We start from the raw sequence: 26,579 nt of genomic DNA on the forward strand, positions 1-26,579 counted from the left end.
GAGGACATTCCTGTACCTCATTGCCTCGAGTTGTATTTAAAGGTCCAAGGGTATAGTTGTTCAGTTTGAAAGAACTACCCAGAGGTTCTGATTACAAAATGGCAAAAACAATCTGGGTTTCTTTTAAATACCTCGTAAGTGTTCTGTATCGTGTGACCTTTTCTCGAGGTATAATTCGATTTCCATATAATGTTAATAATGCAACTCTGACTAGATCAAATGAAGCTAAAGATTTGGGTGACGTGTTTGTTCAGAAACTTTTTAAATTTTCATAATCATATAAATACCATTTGTAACAAGACAGCTGAGTTTTATATAGAAAATATTTTTCTCCTGAAGTTTTGTATTATACAGACGTTCTCTCTTTTTTAGAGAAATTTCCATCGAAATAAATGTCATTTGAATTTTAGACTAATCTGAATTAATTAAGTGAGACTGAGTGTCACAAATGAAAATTGCCATGACCCCAAACACATTCCTATCTTGAGAAAAAAAAAATGACATTACTGACATTTCTCACGTCTCGACCAATCTCGTGGATCCGGCGGAAATAGCCGAAAATCCTTGAAAGCTTTTGGTGTGTGCTTGTGTTCATGTTCTGTAATTTTACGCGAAAATAGGAAAAAATCTATGTGGAATTCATTAGTTTGTGTGGTAAAAGATCACCTAAGGCATTGTTAGTGTTTAGAAATTAGATGCAACGCAGGAAATACCATGGAACGGTAAAACAAGAGCATCGGCCGAAAACAATACGGCGAGGAGCAAATTTCCCTGACAACTTTAAAGGAAATACGTTGATTAACATGTGGCAATGAGGCACGTTGAAGTGTATGTAAAGAACTTTTGAGGTTAAGCGGTGGACTTTACCAACAACGTTGCCAGACCTGACCTACATTTCCTGTAACTCGGGAAAAGTTTACTACTGGCAAACTCTAGGCGGTTTTTTTCAGTGTCAATTAATAATTAATTTCCAATGAAAATGCCGGCGTCTACTGTAGACGTTGTGGGAGCTGCCTTGAAAGCTTCCCTGTCGAAAAACGAAGAAAGTTCCAATTTAGATGCACAGCTGGCAGGAAGTACTAAAAAAGCCCTTCTGTCTAATACTGAATATGAACCAGCAGAAAGCTATCAGAGCTCCGTTTTAGATGTGTTGAAGTCTAAATATATTGTCCTTAAAAGCCCCCAGTCACAACAAAATCCGTGAGTAGCCTTTTTAATGCAAAAACTATTAATAATATAATAAATGAAAAGTCTACATAATAAGGCACCAACACAATTGCTATTTTTAAATTTAAAATTTTTTTTGAGTTACTGCAGATTAAAACATTTATGTTGTATAAGGGACTAGATCAGTATTTTTGAGGATCACAGATCAGAAATTTAATCAAAAACATCTTTTTGGAATTGTCTTCATTCAGTGCAATTAATACATTGCGGTCAAACACGGCAATCAATCATTCACAGAAAAACTAGTACTAGACAACAAGCCTTTGCTGGCTATGGGCTCTCCTCTTTCACCAATTTTAAGTAGCATATTTATGGAAATTTTTGCATATGAACATATTAATACATTTCTTGAAAAATCTTTAATGTAGTGATGATATTCTTTCCATATATCACCATATAAAATAGACCTTAACAATTTTTTAAATGACATTAACTCTTAAGTCCACTATAAAATTTATTCTTGAAAAGGAGACAGATTGTCAGCTTCTTTTTCTCGATATTTTAACAAAAAATAAGATTTACAAAATCTTGAACTACAATTTACTGTAAACCAACTTATACTAAAAGATATATTAGTTTTAATTCTAATCATCCAATAATAGTAAAGAGCGTAGTGGTAAAAAGTTTATATAATCAGGCAAATGCAGCTGATGATGCATTTGTGGTAATCAAAATTTAACAACTGAAAAAGCATGTTTTAACAACCACTGGTTGGTTTTTCTGATAAAAGAATTGCTAAACAATTTAACACAAGGAGTATTTTTAAATCTCAGGATATATTACAATATCTATTAACAAAAACTTAAAACAGAATAAATTAAATAAATTTATATATAATATATAAAATTCCTAGTACTTGTGGTAAATGTTACCAATGCCAAACATAGATGAAACCTGTAGACTGTTACCAAAAAGAATGAATGAGCATAAATTATACATTAAACACAATCATTACAAAAATCAAAAATTACACAACATGCATTTGACAATAACCATAGAATAAACTGCTCTGCTTCCTCAATTGTATCAAAGTAACCAATTTTAAAATTACACAATTAAAGGAAAGTTCATTTATAATGTTAAATGAAAATAAATGCATAGCTACTTGTTCAGTTGATTTTATTGATATAGGGTAGAATGAAGCATTCTTAAAATTAATTGAATATTAAAAATATATTTTATTTATGTATTTCCTATTATTAAATTATATTAGGATCACATCCTTTAACTATTGAAACATTGGTTCAAATTGAGATTTCTTATTCAATAAATAGACTTTTGTACTTTTTAATTTAAATAAAATGTAAAGTTAGGTAGGACATTGAAAGAAGAAACAAGGTCAGAGGTCAATAAATAAATCCTTAGTTACTGGGTATACCGGGTGGTGTGTCGCTGAGCAGAACATAGGAAAACCTATGTAAATTTTAAGGGGGTCAATTATTGGCTTCCCTGTACATGTTACAGAAAAAATGTAAGATAACTTTTTGAAGAGACCAATCTGGCAAACACTTTTAACACAAATTTTAATAAGCGAATCTTGAATTATTCAATTAAATGTAATTGTAAAATTAGCAAATTTTTGGTTCAGGTAAAACCAAACGGGCACCAGTAAAATGAATATTGTCACTGACGTGAGGAAAAGTGTTAATAAATCAGTGACAGTTGATATTTGAAAACAAGTATGAATTATTCAATTAATGAAAAAATAGCCATAATTAAGTGGCATTATGCGAGAAACAGTTTTGGAGCAGTATCTGAAATGTTTTCAGTTTATTTCCCCACTAAGCCCATTCCATCCATTTTGACTATTAAATGTCAATAAGTTCGAGTCCAAAGGTTTAAAATTTACATGGGATTTCCTATGTTCCTCTCTGCGAAGCACCACCCGGTATAAAAAATCTATTATACTTTATGTAATTTATTGTATTTCAGAATTATTGGATTTAAATTGAACTAAATATAGTGAAAGGTATTGTTTATTGATTTGATATTAATCACAGCATAAACTGCCAAAAGCTACTTACAGATACCAATCTAAAATAAAGAAACAAAGTATACTAAGCTAATAGGAAAAAAACAAACTAAAAACTAAAGTAAAATGTACCAAACAAATCTTCTCAGATATCTACATAACACACATATCAAAATAATAAGTTAACTATGTTTAAAATTTCAAGATTAAAAGTGTTTAAAATTTAAAAAAAAAACAAAAAACATACAGCTACTTAAAATGCTCTTACAAGAGGAAAAAAAATGTAAGGAAAACAGGAAGTTATGTGGATTTAAGTTTATTTGTGATTGACTTTCCTAAATTGATTGAGACTAGTTGTTTCAATATCTATATCTGGAGCATATAAATTAAAATAGCAGCAGAGTTACTCAATAGTCAATACTCGATAATTTATTCATGCTATCACATATAGAGTTTACATAATATGGGGATGAATTTTTGTCAAGGTTTGTAATAAAACATTCTGGAATTATGAGAATTTAATCTGCTAATGGCAAAGGGGAGTTGATGAATAATGTAAGGACAATCAATATTATTGTTCAATATTTGATAGGTAGTTAACCAGAATATCTTAATTCTCCTCTTACTGAAAGAGAGAATTAATGAAATGTATCGGTCAACTCTGAAACATAGCAACCTAACATTTTATTTTTAAAATGCCAAATTTCATATTTTAAGTGCAAAAAAGTTTATCCTTTAAAAGCGTCAAGCCAATATCTTTATTTTTCTCTTCACAGTACACCTCCTGAACAAGAAACTCGATCTGATGACACCTTGAAACTAGCTAAACAGGAGTTGTACCCATTGGACAAAATACAGCTTGGCTGGTCTAGCACGGGAGACTGGTCTGTAGGGGCAGGAATGGTCAATATGGGAAACACTTGTTACCTAAATTCTACCCTACAAGCTCTCTTCCATGTCCCTTCATTAGTTAATTGGCTTATGTCTGATAAAGAACATGCCTTAAAATGCCAGGATAATGGTATGGTAGGGAATTCTTTCATATATCTACTGATTCCAGAATATTCTATATCTTTTAGGAACTTGCATAATTTGCGCTATGAGAAAAACCCTTCAAGAATCCCAACAGAGGAACATAAGTTCCATTAGGCCTATTTTGATTTATAATAAATTAAGGCTTGTGTGTCGAAATTTGATTCCTGGACGGCAGGAGGATGCTCATGAGTTTCTTAGGTACCTTGTAGAAGCCATGGAAAAGTCTTTTCTGCAGAGGTTTAAAAATAATAATATGTTTGATTCAAAAGTGAAGGTAATTCAGTTTTTTTTTATAATTTGGATTATATGATGATTAAAACATTTTAGGAAACTACTCCACTTAATCAAATCCTAGGAGGTTATTTAAGGTCAGCAGTACGGTGTTTGAGGTGTGGACACGTCAGCACCACCTTTCAGCATTTCCAAGACTTATTATTAGATGTAAGAAAAGCTCAGACTTTGGAGGAGGCGCTAGAACTTTACTTTAGCAGGGAAAAACTGGATGATGAGAGCTATCATTGTGAAGCTTGTCAAAAAAAGGTGATGTCCTTGATATAGTTTTTTTTTTTACAATTAATTATGGTGTAAATTTTACTTAGGTTCCAGCAACAAAACAGTTTCAGTTAGAACGAGCACCCATGGTCTTATGTATTCAACTAAAAAGGTTTTCTGTTAGTAATAATAAAATTACTAAACACATTGCCTTTAGGCAAAGATTGGATCTTAGTCATTATGCTAGGCAAAAGTAAATAATTTCATATTAAATGAGTGTTTTTATATTGATTTTTATATGTATTTTTAGACCAAATGTGCCTCTTGTATACAGATTGGTTGCCTTGGTCACCCATATGGGTCCCACAGTTAGTTGTGGTCATTACACTGCCGTAGCTCAAGCACCTTCTGGTAATTTTTACCAGTTTGATGATAGTATGGTAAGTGATAATTGTTAAATATCTACAATAGTTTAGTATTTTAAATGATTTGTATTAATTTTTTTTTGCTTTCATCTTTTCAATTGATAAATTGCCGAATGATTGCAATATGATCACAAATTATATAAGAATAAAGAACAATTGAGAAAAAAAGTCCTAATAAGTTTTTCCAGAATGTTATTTAAATTGTCTAAAGAAGTAAAAGCTTGTAAAAATAAATGGGTCTGATGACTTAAATAGTGGAAATGGCAGTATTCAATTCATAAATGGTTTATTATACGGGGTAGCACATCGAAAATGAGACAGAGCTAATTACGGCCATAACCACAAAATCACTCAAATCAAAGTTAAATGTAAGATTTGGGAAATGTGCAAAATTAGTGGTATCTTCTTTGTTATCGTTTTTCTAAAATTTGGTAAATAGGGACATGTTTTTTTTTTAGCAAAAACTACTGCATTTAATATGCTTTCCAATGATATACTTACTTTTGTGATAGCAATTCATGAGCAAAACCACAAAAATTGAAAATTTTCAAATCTTATATTTCTTGATCTTTTGAGCACCCATGCGGTGATTACTTGTAGTTCTATCTTCCCTAACACAACAACTCCACAACTTTCCATTAGAGAAGCTGTAAACAAATAACCTATCGCGATATTCATTCTTTAAGAAAAAAGGCAGATTTTCCTTCTTTTGTAAATGGCAATGAATCCGCAAAAGAAGGAGATTCACAAACCATGTATTACTTGATTTTAAAACAAAAGCATAGATATTTACAATTTGACAAGAACTGTCATTAAGTTTTCACTTCGACTTAAAGAGTTTAGTAAGTAATTTGATTTAAACGTGCTTAAAAAAATATTGCCTAGTTTCACAAACATTGAATATCAGGACATATTATTTATTTACGGTGTCGCAAATGGAAACTCGCGGGAGGCAGCAAGGGAGTATGCGCTTCGTTTTCCTAATAGACGGCAACCCCATAGAAGTACATTTGCAGAAGTGTTCAGACGCTGTGGGGAAACTGGAGACAAGAACCTGCGATTATGCGCTGTTACAGAAGATAGATCTAGAAGTACTCGCTGCATTAAGGATTCACCATTCCACTGTACATAGAGTTCTTAAAAAAAAAATAATTTGCATCCGTTTCATTTGGAAAAAGTCCAGGATTTTAGCCTGTTGATGGTGACTTCAATTCTGTAGGTGGTACTTAAATAAGTTGCAAGTGGTGAACAGATCAAATATTTTGGACAGTTAAAGCAACATTTACAAGAGCCGGAATAATGAATTTAAGAAATAACCATATATGGCATACAGAAAACCCTCATGTGACTGTTGTTTCTCATTTTCAACATGAGAAAAGGATCAACGTATGGATAGGATTAATTAGAGGTCGCATTTTCGGGCCTATAATACTTCCTGAGCGGCTCAATTCCAATGAGTTTTCAAATTTATTAAATAATGACCTTGTTGACTTTCTGGAAGAAATCCCCTTAGCTGCTAGACAGGAACTTTGGTTTCAAATGGACGGATGCCCAGCCCATAATGGCAGAATTGTGCAAAATTCCTTGAATCAATGCTTTGGGGAGAAATGGATCGGAAGATACGGTCCGGTAAGATGGCCGCCCAGAAGCCCTGACCTTACGCCCCTTGTCTTTTATGTCTGGGGCACATTAAAATGTAATGTTTATAGTATTAACATTAATACTTGGGATGAACTAATTAATCGAATTAGTGTGTGTTGCAATGAAATGCAACAAAAACGCGTTGAACTTGAACGGGTTGTTGATAGTGTCAGAAGAAGATGCATCAAATGTATTGAACAAGAGGGAAGACATTTTGGTCAATCAGGTAATATTAAATTTGAAAATTTTCAATTTTTGTGGTTTTCTTTCTTTTGCCCATGATATTGATGTGAAAACAAATAGTTATCACAAAAGTAAGTATATCATTGGCAAGCATATTAAATGCAGTAGTTTTTGCTGAAAAAAAACATTTCCCTATTTACCGAATTTTAGAAAAACGACAACGAAGAAGATACCACTAATTTTGCACATTTCCCATATGTTACATTTAACTTCTGATAACACCCACTATAAAAAATTACTCAAAAACTTAAATATACCCTTCTTATAGCAAATTTAATTCTCTTTCAGATGGTATATCTAAATTTTATGTGATGGTAAGAATAACGAAGATATTCTTGTTTATATGAAAAAAAAAACAAAGAAATTTGATAAAATCAAAAAATGCTAAATACCAGAAGAACTAACAACTTTTCGAAAAAATGTTGTACGACTTTTTTGTTGCAAATGACTTGTTTAATCACCTCTTAAAGTTTGGCGGTTTTTATAGTAAACACCTTGTATATTATGATGTAGTTTAAGTTAGTACTTTTTAACATTTTCGCATTTGAACTTTAAAAGGTCATTTAAAATAATTACTTTATTACAGATTATTCCAGTTTCTAAACATTGACAGGAATTAGGGTAAAAATATACTCTAGGTCTAGACTTTCAAAAATTTATCGCAAAAATACATTTAAAAAGAATTGCTTGGGTATTATGTTAATAAATGACGGAAATGGTCACTTCCAATCTCCATACTATAATACAGATTTCGCTGTAATCGTTGTTCTGCAGTTCTTCGAGTGTGATTTGAAGGCATTTATTTACATTTCTATTCCGTAAATCTCCTAATGAAATGAGTCTCACAGTCAAGTCCAGAGGTAATAAATCTGACCGGGGCGGTTTCTTATTACAGAACGAATTATTTTTCCATTTCATAGAAATAATACACTCAATTTTCATTTCATTCAGGAAATTTTAAACTTTGTTCAAAAAAACAAATAATTTTGTAGCACAGGCTCTCATGTCTTTTGCAAACTTAAGACATATCGCAATTATGTATTTTAAGGCATTTGTTGTTAGGTAGCCGCCAACATAAACAAATGCATGTTTTGTTTCTTTCTTCCTATAACTGTCATAATGTTGAGAAATGTTGATCTACAAGTAGATACAAGGTTCTGGTCCAGATAATATTTCACCTGTTTTTTAAAAATTATAGCCCCACATTTTGCCATGCAAAGCATAAAAGATTCATTATGGAATTCTACATGTCACTCTTCTTTTCATTTATCAAAAACAAGTATTGTTTGTTTATAATATCGATGCAAAGTTTAGTATGCATGAGAAAATTGGAGCATACAAGTAATCAGTGGTAGTACCATAACTAGCATCAAAATTGTCGACCACAGGAATGACCTCTAACTGCACTTACGCTCTTCTTGTGTTGCGAGAGCTCCAAGAACCGCTCAAATATTAGAAGCTATAAACGACTGTATGTAGTTAATGATTTCTTAATTTGTAATTCGCGAAAATATGTGATAGTTCTTGCAGCATGACCTAACTGCAGTAAAACTAATTGTAAAATTGGATTTAGCGACTTGGTTTTCTCACGCTAAAAAATTAGTTCTACTTACTACCAAAATGAAATAGTAAAACTTGATTTTATCAGATTTAACTCAACCACTTTTATGCTTTGCACGGCAGCATTATCATATCTACATCTTACATTTATAATTACTCTCTCAAAACTAAGATATTTCCATAAATATGGAAAATTTCCAATACAAGAAAAAAAGGAAAGATAAAGGAAAGGAGGAGATAAATATCATATTACTAATTACAGGTCAATCTCAGGTCTAAATATTAGGCCAAAAATATTGAAATCAATTGTGAATGATGATTTGATCGCAACCTTTTACCACATAATCTCAGACAATCAACATGGTTTTTCTAAGGGTCAATCTTGCTTAATATATCTGGAAATTTTTTTCAAGATATCTTGCTAATGCCTTAGATCATGTAATTTACGTCATGTTGACGTAATTTATTTTGATTTAAAAAAAATCTTTAGTCAATCTCAATATCTTGTGTTAAATCAATCTATAAAAATTTCTGAAAAAAGTCTTGATCCATTATTATCTTAACGCTACAGCAATTTAACTCAGCGAAAACAAAGTGGAACTATCAATCAAGAGAAATGGAAGTTACCTCTCGTGTACCCAAGGAATCGCATGTGGTTTGCATTTCTATTTGCGTTGTTTGTTAATGACATTCCAAGTTATTATGCTTAAAATTTATTATGCTTACAATTAGCAGACGATCCAAACTGCTTTAAATGGATATATAATCACTGCAAAGAATGGCAGGCAGATATTAGGGAAGTTTGTTGTGAGTGGGACACCTTGTATCCCTCCACTGCAACCCTAGGTCTGTTTCGGCTCAGATATTGGGGGACAGAGAACCTCATAACTGGTATAGAAACCAACATGGAATTGGAATGGACAAATCTTACAAAATATTAAATTATTTTCAAAAAAGACAAATCAGATTAAATCTCCATATAAACTGAATAATGAATTGAACATCTAGACAAAAATAGTAAGTACCTTGTGGCATTCCTGGACTTATCAAAGGCATTTGATGCAGTCTGGCATTCAATCTTATTGGAAGTTCTGGAAAAATATGGTATACAAGGAAACATTTTGTTACTCTTAAAGAACTACCTATCAACTAGGGTACAATACACCAACATTCAGGATACTATTAGCTAGCCAGAGATTGTAAGGACTGGGGTGCCACTGGGCACTGTATAAATGAAATAGATTTACGTGGGAAGATAGTTTCCTACGCAGATGATACTTCAGTGGTTTTCCATGGGGACACATGGGAAGATGTTAAATCAAAATTTCAACATGGTCTGGCCTTAATAAAAAAAGATTTTTAGACACCTCACTCTTAATAGCAAAAAATTAAAGTTCATTACATTTTCTATAAAGGACACCGGTAGATCAGATTTCCAAAATAAAGTCAACAATATAGAAAATTCTATTGAACAGGTTGATTCAATTAAATACTTGGTTGTATACATAGATAAAAACTTAAAATGGGATCTCCATAAATATAATTTTTAATTGATAATCCATAATTTTTATATTCTTAGATAAATTCTTTCAAGAAAAATACTGATTTTAATATATAAGGCATTACTAAGATATGGAATATTGCTCTGGGGCGCAGCTTACAAAAACAGTATTGGTGCACTTAAAATTGTACAGAATTCAATCATAAAAATAATGTTTAAAAAACCCAGATTGTTTTCAACTAATGAATTGTATAAAGGTGATATAAGTGATATTTACAATTTTGATTGCAACATGTTGTTCCTATATACATAAACATCATCATCAATTCAGGTGCAATTTAAATAAAAATATACTCCTACCTAAAGTAAACCGAACATTAAGTCAGCAAACAATATTTTTCTTGAGCCCCAAATTTTATAACCTATTGCCAAATGAAATTAAGCAAGTAAAATTTTAAAAAAGTTTAATGTCTTAGTTACTAATTATATTAAAATAAATAAAACAAAATTTGTGGGCTAACATATACTTTATTTAATATCAATTTTTTCCAGTTAATTTCTTGGTTTTTGTAGGATAGATATAATGATCTACATATAATAAATATTATCTAGAATGTGATCAAGGGCCAATCTCTAGAGCTCATTATATATTATTAACTTGGTTCTGTGTGATATACCTATACATTATAAATTCAGTATTATATTATGTAATTATTAGATACCTATACTAACTAATCCAGCTTTGGTAAAATCAATTTTTACTGTATTTCTTTGTAGAGAGAATATTTGATGTATATTTAAGTTGAGGTATTGTTTTGAATCATGTGGCACACACAGATACCTCTGTATCTCGGTGTCATTTATGTCTATTGTATTTATATACTATGCATTATTACCTAATAAATTGAATTGAATTGAAAATTGAAAAAAAAATTAAGAAGGGGGAATATTTTAAATAGAAGGTGCCCAAGGTGCCAAGACCTTTAGGTGGGACCTTCCTCCTTTATTTCTTATTCCATTGATCATGAGGCTTCTGAGAAGTCTGCATCTTATAATATTCCTCATCGGATCACAAATAGTACAAATACATAAATTGCACCCCATCTTAACGATTAAATATTACTAGAAAAAACATCCACTATACAAATTTATTTTTACCAGACTAACATATGATCATGTCATCAACTAGTCACTTAAACTTAGTCCATCTAAACTAAGTAACAAATAAAACAATAAATCGCATACGAATAAATTGAACATAGAATTTTTGAATTACTACAGCTTAGTTCGATTTTCAAATTCATTTATTGGCCTTTTGATTACATAAAGTATCGATTCGAGGGCAGTTGAGAATGTTGTTCGTTAGATAAAGTTTATAATCTTACTATCACTGTAACAAATGGTAAAAATCAAATTTTCAGGTCAGGCCAATATCCCACCAAACAGTCTTCAACACGAACGCGTACATAATGCTCTACGAGCTCGAGCCTTCGTCTCTAGTCCCGAAACAATCCGTCCAAGCGAGCCAGAGAAGCAAAGCGAGCAGTACCATTACGGAACCGCGACCTTCCATAACCAAATCACCTCTTATAAGCCCTTCGACCCCCTCCACGTCGAGAACAGCGGAAAAAATGGTGCCGTCGTCCCCTGAAAGTTTGCCTAGTCCAAAGAGCGGCGCTCCCGTAACTCCCAAGTTGCCCTTAGGTGTCGGGTTCACTAGCGAAAAAGTTTACGGGCCCGAGTTGCCGCCGAGTAGAAACACCGGTAATGTCTCGTCGAGTAACGGCAAGACCGCGAAGGTGGTTAGTAGTTCGTCGTCGATATCGCCCAAACTTACGGATGAATCGAGTACGGAGTCCAGTGAGGAGGAGGTAAGACACAATACGTTTTAGAAATATATCAAAATCAAAATATGCTTTATTGTCATAAGAGATAATCTTGTCGACAAAGCTGTATGGGAAGAATTGCATTACCATACATAGGTACAAACAAAAAAAAACATATATACAATACACAAATCATACATAAGTATAAAATAGCAACTAAAATAATGCGCAAAAAAGAAAAACTTTTACAGCAAAACTTAAGTACTGCATACACATTTCTGACAGGGCACAGACAAATATTTGACAGAAAACATAAAATATATAATGTCATATGTTAAAATCTATCTAAAAAGAAGTCATTTACTTCATAGTAGCCTCCTGCAACCAACAATTTTTTAACCCTTTTCCTAAAGACTATATTACTTTGCACTTCCTTAATATCCGCTGGAAGATGATTAAACATTTTTTTACCATCAAATATAAATGACCTTTTTATTAATGGGTTTGAGGGTACAGGCAAGATCACATCATTAGCCCTTCTGCTGCTATAATGGTGCCTATCTGCATCATTGAGATCTCTGTACTTCTTGTGAATTAAGCACACCGTTTTCAGTATAAATAAAGAAGGCAATGTAAGGATTTTGTGAGTAATAAAAAGTTCTCTACATGAATCTCTTATACCTACTTTGCAAACATATCTGATAGCCCTCTTTTTTTCAAGATAAAAACACTCATAAATAATTGATTGGTACATGCACCCCAAAAACACAAACCATACCTCAGATCTGACTCAATCAGTGCAAAATAGGCATTCCTGGCCATACCAAACTCTACTTCTCTTGCTATGATTTTAAGGGCATAACAATTAGACGCCAACTTGTTGCACAATAATCTGATATGACTTTCAAACTTCAATTTGTTGTCAAGACTTATTCCCAATAACTTATTCTCATTTAAATGATTTAAATCAATGTTTCCAAGGCAAACTCTGCTCAAACTGCATTTAAAGTTCATGACATTTGTTTTAAGAACATTTAAAGTTAGCTTGTTGCTGCTTGTCAACCATTTTTTAATTTTGGCTAAATCCCTATTTGTATTATTTAGGTTTTTAACACTAACATCATGCCAAAGCACCGTTGCATCATCTGCAAATTGAATAAATATACCTTGTATAATAAGGTTTGCCATATTATGGGTCCCATTTTGTTTCTGATATATATAATATTTTATATATATAATCGAACATATATATATAACGAACCATTGCAGAGCCGGCTCCCGAAAACCATAACGCTCAAGCTTCTACAGCAGTATTCCGTGATCAACGCCATCAAAGGCCTTGGTCAGATCACAGAACACTGCTGTAGCCAACCCGCCACTGTTCAGTCCCAAAAAGAGGGACTCTAGGAATGAGAAAATAGCGTCAGACGTTCCCTTACCTTCCTGGAATCCAAGTTGTTCGCTTCCAATTATATTTTTTTGGGTCAAATAGGACGTCATGCGGCTCTTTACTAGTCTTTCAATAATTTTGGAAAGTGTTGACATCAGTGCTATGGGTCTATAATTAGAGGGAGACTCTGCATCACCTCCTGTAAATAATGGATTTACTTTAGCTATCTTAAGGCAATCCGGAAATGTACCTGTGGTAAAAGAGTGATTTATAGCATTAACCAAAAAAATGAATCAGGCTCAGCAGGACGATCAAGATACTGCTGATAATTAGACTCGCCCTGGATTTTATTTGCCAAGTTTCTACCAATAGTACAGTAGAAGTCATTTAGTTTGTCAGGCCCAATATTTGTTCCCAAACATGATGAATCTCCCTGCTTCCCCTTCAACTCATTAACCATCTTCCAAGCTTCTCTTTGAATATTGCTTGAATTACTTATATAATGCCCTATAAGCATTAAAATAATTTAAAAATGCATTATTATTAATTAAAAATTTATGAATATAGTGTAGGCACCTGAGGTTTCTTGCAGAGGTTCGAATACCTTTGGTAATCCATTTCTTTCTTGATTTTTGAAGGCTTTATTAATATGTTCACACAAAATTTTATGAAAAAATGTTAATGGATCATCAGTGGTTAAAATTCGCTGCCAGTCACAATAAATACTTAGTTGCAAGAATCTACAATAATTGCCCTTACTATATATTCTGCCCTTCTTCTTATCTTTTATTTCAGTTTTATGACATATGCTAAAGTTACCTGACACGGCTTCATGATCTGAAAGCCCAGAATTTACAAGGTATATACACAAAAAATTTTCTTCGTTAATATTAGAACAAACATAATCAATTTGAGTGGCAGAATGGGCAGTGATCCAGGTAGGACCCTCAAACATTACATTTAAACCGTAAGACTTTAATAGACAACACAGTAAATTGGTGTTGTTATTTGAAAGGTCTAGTAAGTCAACGTTAAAATCACCAAACAAAATTATCCTAGAACTAACATTTAAGCCACTCAATAAAACTTCTAACTTAAACAAGAAATCACCCACACTAGCGCCAGGAGTTCTATATAAACATATAATGTACAAGTTTGCAGTCTTACTATATATAATAGACAATTCAAACACATTGTCTTCGTTTAAATAGTCAAATTTACTTAATTCTACAAAATGCATTCTATCTCTTAGCCTTGAATGCATATAAATTATAGAACCCCCATGTAGCATATTTACACGACAATACCTATCCATTTCAACATAATTTTCTAAATACACTACTTCATGTTTATTTAACCAGTGCTCACAAAGTAAAACAAAGTATATAGAGTATAATACAAATATATAGAGAAATAAAACCTCTAGGTATGCAAATGGCTATTCACTAATAATTTATGACAAGGTTTGGCATTCGTTCATAAAGTGCAGATAGTATATCCTAGTTGTGGGTTAATTTATGATTATTGGATAAATTTAACCAAAGTTTATTAAAAAAAAAATTTTAAAAGACAAATTTTAAATATACATATACTCAATACTCTATTTATTTCATGTCAGTATGCATGAGTATTTACATTTGTTAGTAATATATGAAGAATAAAAATTACAAAGTAAAAGACAATTAAAATTAATGGTATTAAAAAAAGGGTATAAATAATTAAAAATATTTGCTTCTTTAAGCAAATTGATTTAATCTGTTATTTTTTGCTTCATTTCAAATCTTGTGGCGGTGAAGTGTATACCTTACTCTTAAGCTATCCCCGTAAGAAAAACATCTGCTGGTGTTAAATCGGGACTTCTCGGTGGCCAGTTAATGTCTCCTCTGCTACTGATAACCCTCTCTGGGAATAAGTGATGAAAAAAATTTAAGGAATCATTCGTAACTGACATGAGAAGTCGTCCCCATATTGCTGAAAAAACGTGTTTCTATTGTAGCCACCATAGTTCTGTATCGCAGGAGTTAAAAACGTCCTAATCATGTGTTACAGTTTAAGCTTGGTCACGATTGTTTTCAAAAAAATACGAGCCAATGATTCCTTGGTTTGACATAGCATCTCAAACGATTACTTTAGGCGACTGTAATGGCGCCGCGTAAATATTTTGCGGGTTCTTCTTGGCCCAGTGTTGGCAAGTCCGTCAATGTGAAAATTCGATTCTGCAGAAAACCAAATGTTGTTGTAACTGTTAAAATGCTCTTTCATTGTTCTACATAACTCTATTCGATTAATATTTTGGTTCGATCTTGCTGACCTTGGGCGTCCAGGCGGTCGGACACCTTTCATTCTTGCTATGTTATAATGATTTCTGTATTAACGAAGTACAAGAACATAATAATCATTGTTTTTATAACACTCGCGAACACACAAAAAGCACGTTTCGGCCTTGTAAAACGCTACATTGCCACTTAAATTTAACAATGTTGCCAAACGTTTTTCAACTATCTTGTTTTTCCGGAACGTGCGTATTCCGCCAGTGGACTGATCTAAAAACGAAAATATTTCTGAGACACTATACATAAAATATTTCTAAGGTGCTTCGTTATATAAAAGCATCATCAAACCTAAACATTTCATCAGAGCACCGGCTTTATACCAACACTATAAATTTTAGTAACAACTAAAAATATTATCTTTTATACTATTACAGTTTCATATACAGGGTGTCCGGAAAAAGGAGGCCACATGTAAGGTGAACCAAAATAATGCGACTTTCGTTATGCCATTTTTTAATGAGGCGCTTAGTATTCAATATATAGACCGTCAAAATGAGAAATATAAAATCGTTTGTTTAAAGTAAGTCGAGTGTTTCATAAGATATTAAATTAAAATTTGGTATGAGGGGTTTTTTTGTAACGAGAAATTAAAATCCGTTCACGGATTCGCTATACCTTGCAATATACCTGCGGTATATTGCATGTGTTAAACATACCAAAACCTTTTTGTACGCCTGTTTAATAAAGTTCTAGTAAAAAATTCTAATTATCCAATCTTTTCTTGTAAAAAAGTATTCTTAGTAAATCCCAGCCTGAGAATCCGTTTATTAGATATCTTAATTTTAAAATCTAGTTACATTTTAACAAGTTAACAAAATAAACGTAATATATTTTTTCTAAATTAATGCTAAATTACTTATTATAATAATAAAAATAATAGAATAATGACCCTAAACTATTTGTTCTACGTGACCTCCATTCATTTTTATGCAAATACGAGCCCTCTTTATTAAAGAAAATCTAAGGCATTGAAAAATATTTGGTTTCAACCTGAAATGCTCTCCAGCTGCAATGATTCTTTCCCTTAAATGATTCTCGTTTAAAATCGGAACCATACACACAAAGTATTTCATACATCCCCAGACTGAAAAATCCAAAGGTGTAAGGTCGGGCGAACGGTGTGGCCACGGAACAGGAGCATCTCGACCTCGACCAATCCAGCGATTAGGAAATACTTGATGTAAATAGTTCCTAACATTTATAGCAAAATGAGCCGGACCACCGTCGAGTTGAAACCAAAGATTTTGTCTTAAATTTAGAGGCAAATCATCGAGCAAAGACCCTGTACTTTTTGAAGACGAAATGGGTAGAAGTTGTTGACTCCGTAAAATATTATGTGTCTCGGTTTTCCCAATATTTCTCACCCGTTCAGCCAAAACCCTAGTACTAATGTTTGGTGATTCTTCGACAATTTTTAAAATTTCTTCCTCTTGCCCCGGTTAAACCGCACGAGGTCGACCGCAATTACCCTTCCGTCTTTCGCTGAAGCTTCCAGTCTCCCTTAGGCGGTTAATCAAATTAAAAAAATATTTTCTTTTGGGATGAAATCGGTTTGGGAATGTCTGGGCATAGCGTCTAGCGGCTAAACTAGCATTTTCCTAGTTGAGAATTTACAGGTATTTACTGTTTACAATAATATTTTAAACTTACCAAACATCAAAACCATATCCTCCATTTCAGAAAAGGGTACATTTCTTGGTTTATGAGCCATTATGGTTTTATAAGTTATAAGAAAACGCACAAAATACAAATATGTAATTAAAAAATGCAGATTTATTTGAGGAGTAATTGAGAAGCTTGTTAAGAGCGTCAGAAGCGTAAAAAATTACTGGTGCCGAGGTCACTATCAAGAGAAGTACCTAGATTTTAAAATTAAGATATTCAATAAACGGATCTCAGGCTAACATTTACTAAGAATACTTTTTTTACAAGAAAAGATTGGATAATTTTTTACTAGATCTTTAATATACAGGGGTACAAACAAGTTTTGGTATTTTTAACACATGCAATATACCGCAGGTGACGCCCTCTGCAACATATAGTGAATCCGTGAACGGATTCCAGTTTCTTGTTCCAAAAAACCTCCTCACACCAAATTTTATATTTCTCATTTTGACGCCCTGTATATTGAATACCGAGCGCCTAATTAAAAAATGGCATAACGAAGCTCGAATTATTTTGGTCCACCCTACATGTGGCCGGCAGATTGTCCTCCTTTTTCCGGACACCCTGTATTATGCGAGACAACCAACGCCTTTGTATTTCTCTCATAATAACACTTTTACCTTAACAAAGAGATAAAAAATTAATTATTTTTTAGGAATCAAGTAAACCTACTCCCACACCCTCCTCACCGCCAACAAAAGAAGCAGATAGTTCCACCGTAGTCGAGGATGATCCCTTGCGAATCGATCATCACACATCTCCGGAAGCGTCTCCAACTGCCTCTTCGGTTGTCTCGACGAGCGTCTCCAGTATGTCCAGTCCCGAAGTGCTGATTTCTAGGAAAAACAACTCACCCTCGAAGAGTCTGGTACCTTACGAGACGGGAGATACTAGCGGGAGCGAGGACTCGAACCATTCGGACACTAATAATCGGTAGGTGTTTTAAATTAATGAAAATCGTGGAAAGGGTCACACTTTTCAAATACGCCTTACTATATAAAACTTGGCATGCGTGTCAGTTATTTATTTGTTACATGTATCGACAACTATTTAGACCAGTAATTTACCTAACAAATTACTGGTCAGTTCAGTTCTGTTTCAGTTTACTTGGTAGTATTTTCTTAAACTGATTCAAACTAGCTGAATCGATGTTAATGTCGGGAGCATACAGGTTAGAATATACACAAAGTTTATAAATGGCAGAACTTTTATGAAGGTTTGTGAATAAGCCAGATAAAATAGGGATGGCGAGTGTTTATCAGTAAAAACTATTTTGTTTTTCAGTATTTTAAAAGCAGTGCACACAAATATATTAATTCTTCTTTTACCCGGAGACAGTCTATCAAAAATTCGTAACAAATGATTATTTCATTTATTACGAATCAGCCTCACTGGGGATGTATACCTAATTTCCTGAAATACTGCACTTCATGCACTTCAAAAACCTCTTTTAAACCACTTCAATCATTGCTATACATGCACTGTACTGAGGGGACCAAATAATAGACCCATATTTTAAGATTCCCAAAACCGAACTGTCAAAAATATGAAAACTCGCTTTAACATTTAGCTTCTCGATGGTAATAAAATCAGACATTTTTTAGGGCATTTTCTGCTTAAGATAAAATGTGTTTAGAATATGAAAGAGCGGGGTCAAAAATTACTTCTAGATCTTTTTGCCGGGCTACTTTTTGAAATTCACCATTCAAGGTGTAATTAAAAATTATGGGATTACCCTTTAGTGTGAATGACATAGAAGCACACTTACTAAAATTTAATCTGAAGCTATTTAATTCGCACCAGCTCGCAATATCACAAATTCATTTTGCAACGTTTGACAATCATTCTCTTATTGAATCTGAAGGAAATCCTTTGAAATCGTTGGCAAATAATAATCCCTTTGCATTTTTAATATTGCAAACCAAGCCATTGATAGTAGCCAAAAACAAGAGGTTGGTTCAAGATTGGACGCCTATGGAACACCAGAAATACTTTTAAAGACACGTGGCTTGGAACCTTTAGTCATAGTCATTGGATGATAATTTCATCTCTAGAACCAGATTTATATACAAATATTGATAATTTTCCACCTATTTGGATCAATTGAAGCTCTGAGGATAGCATTAAAAAGACCCTAATGGCCTCAACAAATAATTACGGCAACCTTTTAGCACATAAACTGGAATGCCATCTGGACCAATAGCCTTATTCCCTTTATTTTCGACGTTTAAAATTCGATCCTCAAAGATCAGCTGACCACAAAAAAATTACATGGGTTTAAATGGGAAGCAAGTTAAATCGTTGTTATTAATATAAACGGACTTAATATAATAGTGAATTATCTGCAATTTCTTAGAATCTGAATAAATTCAAAGTCTTCAAGCGTCATTTCCTCCATGACAACTGCCGAATTTCTGAAGGATTTCACAATCGACCAAAATATTTCGGGAATTGTTTGTAACCCAGATTCCACATTTCTTAGGTGTAGGCAGGTTTTATTTTAGTTTTAACAGAAGCTCTTGTTGAACAGTATCATCTGAATAGCCAGTAGAAGGATCTGGATTTTCTTGACTTAAGGCAAAGTTTATACTTAAGCTTAATAAGTTTGATTAATATCAATGGTAAATTACACTGGGGGTATTTTGTATTTGTTTGACGTGACTTAAGTACTGATTTATCGAAAATTTTATTAAGAGGAGAATAGAATTAAATTATATTCTGTGGATAGATTGGAAAAAAACCAGACATGTTAAATATAATTTCGCCAAAAAGTAACTTCTTTATTACGAGAATTATAACGAAAATTTTCGTGATTAAAATTTTGAACCCTAATGTATAAACCATACCATAGAATCGTAAATACCACTAAATGTAATAAAAGACCAATAATATTATTAGTTGGTGTAATTAAAATTAGCCGAAAATGTTAGTTACGTCACTTCGTGTTTTGGAAGACGATATGTGTGCCTACAGGAGTGAAAGGGGTAAAAATAATAACAGAATAAAAATTCTTTTAGGGTAACAACTAAAGCAACATTCGGGGACTGGCAGGTTACCTCTTCGACTGACGTAGCGACTACACAAAAAGAGGTCGAGACGCCTAAAAGTTTGCAGTGGGATAAAAAGAAAATCGACTCGGGAAATGTGGTAAATGAACTATTCAAAATGTCTACTTCCGGCTATTCTGCACCGGTTTCTACATGGAACGGAACTAGGTGAGGAAGTATTTATTTCATAAAGTAACATACGACAGATAATGATAGTTGACTATGATAGTTCATAATGATATCTTAAAAAGTGTTATTCCTCGAATTGATATTTTAACTTAACGGGAAAAAATTGCCCGTAAAATGACTTGAAAACCAAAAACACACAAATCTTGATATAATTTGTATATTAATCAAGAATGTCTTTAAAAATTTGAATTCAGGGTTTTTTTGGGATGCGAAACTCGAATACGCACACCGTTTCACTGTGGCCATCAGATGGCGCTTCACACTGCACTTCTAATAGTTTATGATGTCCATAACTTTTTTCTTAGTATAGTTTCTTAACTTTTTGTTAAAAAAAAAACAATTTCCTGATGTAAAGGAGGTTATTGCGCAAACAGATGCTCATTTTGCAGGCCGTGCTATTTTATTTCAATCGTCAGTATAAACAGGCATACTAAGCAAAATTGTTTATTTGCTTTTATGAGCTTTTGAACTAAGGCAAATATTGTTTAATCAAGTTATTTTGAGCCACTCTGTATCTGTCGAAGTGTTGTAACGACTTAATAGAGAATAATATATAAATATTGTATTTATATACAGGGTGTTTGGCGAAGGGTTAGCCAAACTTGGTGGGCATATAGATAGGCTCAGATAGAAGATATTTTCTTAATAAACTTGTGTTCTAAAAGTCTCGGGTTTTTTTATATCATTGATTTTGTGTTATTTTCAGGATTTTCAAAAAATTATGCCTTTTGACACCTTTAAATTTTTTCAGCATATTTTTCACGTTTTTTTTTTACATTTGTATTTAGTCTGTAATGTATCCTGAATTTAAAAAAATTAATATCAAGTACAAATAATACCGTAATAATTCGTTTTGAGCTCAAAAAGTTAATACAAGTAGCATTAGGTAACATTTTCAAAACACTGCAAGATGATCGCTTATGCTGATGATACGCAGTTGCATTTTTCATTTGACTCTAATAAATTAATTAAAACCAGTAATGAGGCTAATAATTAACTTGCACAAATTTTCCATTTATTGTCAGAAGATAATTTGAATTTAAACACCATTAGTTCTAACGTGATATTATTTGCAAGTAAGAGTAAGGTTGACTTTTTGAAAAACCACATAAAGCTTTGTATTGATCATATTTTCCTTGAGTATGTGGACGTGGCTCGCAATTTGGGTGCATTGTTGGAATCACAACTATCGTTTAACAACGAACGTCACGTTGCTGAAATGAGGAAGAAGCATTTTAAAGTTTAAAGTTGTTGGATTGTAATCGTCAATATCTTAATTTGAACCTAAGAAAGGTATTGTCTGAGTCTTCAGTTTTTTTAAGATTCAACTATTGTGACTTTAGATAATATCCTTGCCTTAATTTCCTTGAATGAAATAAAGTTCAATGCAAAATGCATGTTGTAGACTTATTCTTGGTGTAAACAGGCGCTACGACATGTCCCAAAAATTGGGTTTACTTCGATGGCTAAGAATGGAAAACCGCTGGATGCTTTTTTGCATCATTTTATCAACTTTTCTGGCGGAAACACGCAATTAGATAGTTTTTTTTTGTTACCAAGTTAACACTTCACAGTGTTAATACCATAAATAAATACTTGTACAATCTTTCTAAATTTAGAAGTTAATTTTTTCAAAAACCTGCTTTTACATCCGTTTCTCTTTTCTCTTTTTTCACTAGTTGCCAGTAAAGTTTAGAAGTGTTAATATTTTAGTGTTTAAGTATCAGTTTAAAACATTTCTTCTCCTAAATCAGATAATAGAAACTAATGAATATCGGCTACTATAATCTTTTATATATTACATGTGTTTACTGCAGTTTTAAACTACAATTTATGTATTTTTTGTTTAATACTATCAATTATTTGTAATTTAATGTGTGCCATTTTTCTGTTGCCACTTCATCTTCATTAATCTTAGGGTTAACTTTGGGGTTGGAATGTAGAAAGTAAACTTGTCTCCTATTATTATAATCATTAATGGTCTCATGGACTACTATAATTGTGTTTTGTGAAAGATAACCAATTTACCTACATAATGAGTTCGCCAATCTGATTTTTTTTTAGTGTTAAATCTAAGCTTAATGAAGGCCAAATTTATTTAAGAGTTAACTAATACAGACAACCCGGAATACACATACGTGATGTTGCGCGTTCTTTCGTCGCGTCTCTAAAATCACGAAAAAAATTAGAATACGTTAAAAACTTTTTGCCTACACATATACGGTTTTTTCGTTGGAAATGGCACGCCACGCGTAATCTTGTACTAAATCATATGGAACAGTAATCAATGGATATGGAGGGGTGTTGATCTTCCATATATTGTGTTGAATCAGGCAATGAAATCAGATATTAATATTTAATGTGTACTACAAGAATAGTCTTAAGTTGCCAAAATCTAATTCACTGGTCTTGGTAAACAAAATCTACGAAAAATTGTCCATCGTATCAAAATATTCGCTATTTTTGAAATTTCGTCTCGACAAATTACTTTCAGAACAATATTTTATTATATTTCTTAGATTTGTAGTACGGGGATAAAAATATATACCATCTACAAAACTTTTGGTGCCTTTTTGACATTGTCGATTCACCTCAAAATATAGTCAATACTTTTGCCGACTTGAAATATTTAAAATCGAGCATGTTAAATTAAGTATTTAGAAGTAATGCTATATTCGGAGTTAGTTTTGTGAACTTCTAAGTCTTTGAACTGTGAATATATAAAACACAAATAGCAAAAAACTGGCTATTTGATCAGGTTAAATTATTAGAATTATGCTGCATACTCTTAGTGTAATAAAATGCATAGCAAAGAACAACATATAGTATGCTCTGTTTTATTTTTAAATGTAAAATAATATGTTGCCTTGTTATTTGACAAATGAAGTTACATATGTACGTCATATTCGTAGATACCAAACAAGATCAGGCAGTGAGAATAATTTTTACATTACAAATATAAATAGTGACGATGTGTTTAGTGTAGGCTGTAAACTATTTAATAGCACTCCTAGACATTTAAGAGTGCAGTTGTTAAATCTCAATGTGCAATATATCATAAAACTATAAACTTTAAACGTTAACCCAATTGTAAAAGCTTCTTTTTGCTAATAAAAAAAGAAAGAAGAAAGAAAGAAAATGTGCTATATTACGTAAGAATAATCTTGTGTACAAGCATCCTACAAGCTATAAAAACAAAACACAAATACAATTTCAAAAATTGACGAAACAATGAACAAAATTAAACACAAAAAGACAAAACTTTTTGAACATACTTAAATTAAAGATAACTAAATAAAACAATCAATTACTAAATAAAGGTAAACTTGTTGACAAAACTAGAGAAGAAAAAAGGAAAAAAAGAAAACTTTCCAACATGTCCAAGGTTAAAACCTATCATTAAAAAAGTCATCCAGGTTATAATATGCCTTAGACAATAAAAGCGACTTTAATTCTCTTTTAAATTTCTTAATATCCGATATATGTCTAACACACAGAGGAACATGATTGTAAATCTTTTTACTTATGTAAATTCATGAGTTTTTGGTAAGGGAAGACGTAGGAATAGGTAGGGGAACATCATTTACACGACGAGTCAAATGGCCAGTGTCAGAGGGTAGTTTGGGAATTTTGTGAATAAGAGCAGCTGTTTCTAAGATAAAGAGTGAAAAAAGAGTTAGGATTTTTTCAGAAATGAAGAGGGGTTTGCAAGAATCTCTTAACTTAGCAGAACACAGGTATCTAACTGCTTTTTTTTGAATAACAAAGACAATGTTAAGTCCATACCGAATATGAGATTCAATAAGTGAAAAGTACACTGAACGTGCAACCACCCCTCCCAGCTCTTGTTTTGCCATTCTTACTGCGAAACATCCAGAAGATAATTTCCCAGCTAAATGTAAAATATGATCTTCAAACCGAAGGCGACCATCAATGGTAATTCCTAGGAACTTCCTAGTATTTAATGATTTCTTTAAAAGCGAATTTCACCAATTTATCATACCTGCTATTGGTTCAATCATTTATGTGATCGGAATAACATATCGATTCGATCTTTATTATAGTTCAATAGCAACGTTTAAAAAAAGATCAACCATTAATCTTTGAAGTGCCTATTTTTATTAATGACAATATTATTTTAGGATTTTAAACTTTGTTGGGTAGTTTGTCTTGTATTATATCTCTTTGGTGACACAAACTCTCATCAATTTTTTTGTAAATGTCAATATTTGTTTAACTTTTATCGATAGATGTTTTTGTATTAGGACTGTCGTGTCCTGTTAGACAATAAACTATTCCGTCTACCACCGTCGATTGAACGCTTAAGTTACTTTTTTCGCGCGGTGCATGTGCAATTTTACAACTAAGAGGGAGGGATTAAACTCTTAATTGCAGATTATGAGTACCCGGTGCATACGGGGCTCTAATTTAGGTATATTTACCTGTATGGAAAGAGGAGACTTTTTCGAAACGGAAGTAGCTACCAGATGTTCGTAGAAAATACCAAAGATTTAAATGTCAACGTGAAAGGCACATCCCAATCTCTTAAATCAATAACTTTAGCATATGATATTCTCTTATATACATAGACTTCTTTAGATATAGCCTTTCTTATTGTAGTTTATCATAATAATGATAATGAAGTACGTGGTATTAATACAGGCTAAATAAAATAACAGAATAGTAGTATAGACAAGTTTATCAAAAAACAAAAGTGGCTGAATCAAATAATCCAGTGTATGCCCCCACTAGATGGACATAATAAGTTATTTAAAACATACATTTCTACATCCAGTTTTTTCTTGTAGCGTTTTAACAATTTCCTATCTTTTCTAGGTCACAACTAGACAAGGAAGTAAACGAGGAAAAACGTATGGAGCGTAAGCGTAGTTTAGCAGACAGTTCCGTCGATCAGGGCCGAACAAAACATCCAAAAGTCAACTCGAACTACAACAAATCAAAATCGAACCCTGGTTATAATCCCGTTCAGGTCGGTAGGTGTTCGGCACTCGAAAAGTAGCCCATATTTTAACAAAACGTTAATATTTTTTTTTTTTAATTTTAAACAGGAATACCACAATATGAAAAATTGGAACAACAGTAACGGATCTGGCAACGGATACCATCACAAACCTTACTATCACAATAACAACAGACACAAACGAAACTTCCACAACAAGGGCGGAGGATTCCATAAAAACGGCTACAGATTTCGGTAATATCGCACGTTTGTTTTGTTTGCTCCAGTTGTTCGTTTTTTAAGCAATATGGTCCTTTCCTATTTTAAATAAGAAGAATTTGTAATAAAAACCTGTAAAATAGCTTTCTTGGCTTGAATAAATTTTACTTTTAAATTAAGGTAGAAAAAAAGATGTATAACTTTTATTTAAATCGAACGGTAATATTACCACGCGCGGAATCGGCTTCAAAATTGAAATTATTATTTAGCTGTATATATAATAAAGTGGTATTACTGTAAATTTTGTTTTTAATTTTGTGATTTTTGCAATTGTGGGCCTCCTGTATTAGATCATTGATTTAGGTCAAAAAACTTTAATTAGATTTAAAAATTAATAAGGGGTAAGTAATGTAAACCAAAACTAAGAATATTCATATTTAATTATTTACTTATTGTTACTGCAAAAAAGATAAAACTAAAAAATATATCGACTAGATTAAATTTAATAAATAACACACTTATAGCCTATAAAACTGGTAGAAAATAAAATGATATACCTCAAGATTAAAGGAAGGTGCCTGCTTATTGTTGGTATAAGAGATTTATTACCTTTATCTATTATTTAGTAGCTATTTTAATTTATCATATTTAAGTATTACTATAAATTGATCGTTCGCTCCTGTTGAAGCCCTCTTCAGTAACCCGTAATCTTTTTTTCTGTTTTCTTCGCCATAAAGAAGCAAATAAGAAGAAACAGGTATTGGCAAATATCTTTTCCTTTTATTACTTGCGGAAGATACCAATAATTCTATTATATATAGTGTTTATTGTATTTTTATACTTGTATTAAAAAA

General features: G+C 32.4%; 1 protein-coding gene across 2 annotated transcripts; it reads left to right on the top strand.

Moving 5' to 3' along the window:
* The first annotated feature begins 549 nt into the window (after positions 1-549).
* Positions 550-26,026, top strand: LOC126739153 (ubiquitin carboxyl-terminal hydrolase 36). Of its 2 annotated transcripts, none has more exons than XM_050444695.1 (11): positions 550-1,200; positions 3,976-4,220; positions 4,279-4,508; positions 4,562-4,774; positions 4,834-4,979; positions 5,037-5,166; positions 11,518-11,967; positions 17,966-18,243; positions 20,328-20,525; positions 25,383-25,540; positions 25,616-26,026. In XM_050444695.1, exons 1-11 carry the CDS (start codon positions 974-976, stop codon positions 25,648-25,650), a joined length of 2,310 nt encoding a protein of 769 aa, XP_050300652.1. In that variant the 5' UTR covers positions 550-973; the 3' UTR covers positions 25,651-26,026. The 2 variants fall into 2 exon arrangements, with proteins under 2 accessions (XP_050300652.1, XP_050300651.1); XM_050444694.1 differs by having other exon boundaries at positions 25,383-25,536.
* The last annotated feature ends 553 nt before the right edge of the window (positions 26,027-26,579 follow it).

Source organism: Anthonomus grandis, chromosome 8, assembly GCF_022605725.1.
Source record: "Anthonomus grandis grandis chromosome 8, icAntGran1.3, whole genome shotgun sequence".
Lineage (NCBI taxonomy): Eukaryota > Metazoa > Arthropoda > Insecta > Coleoptera > Curculionidae > Anthonomus > Anthonomus grandis.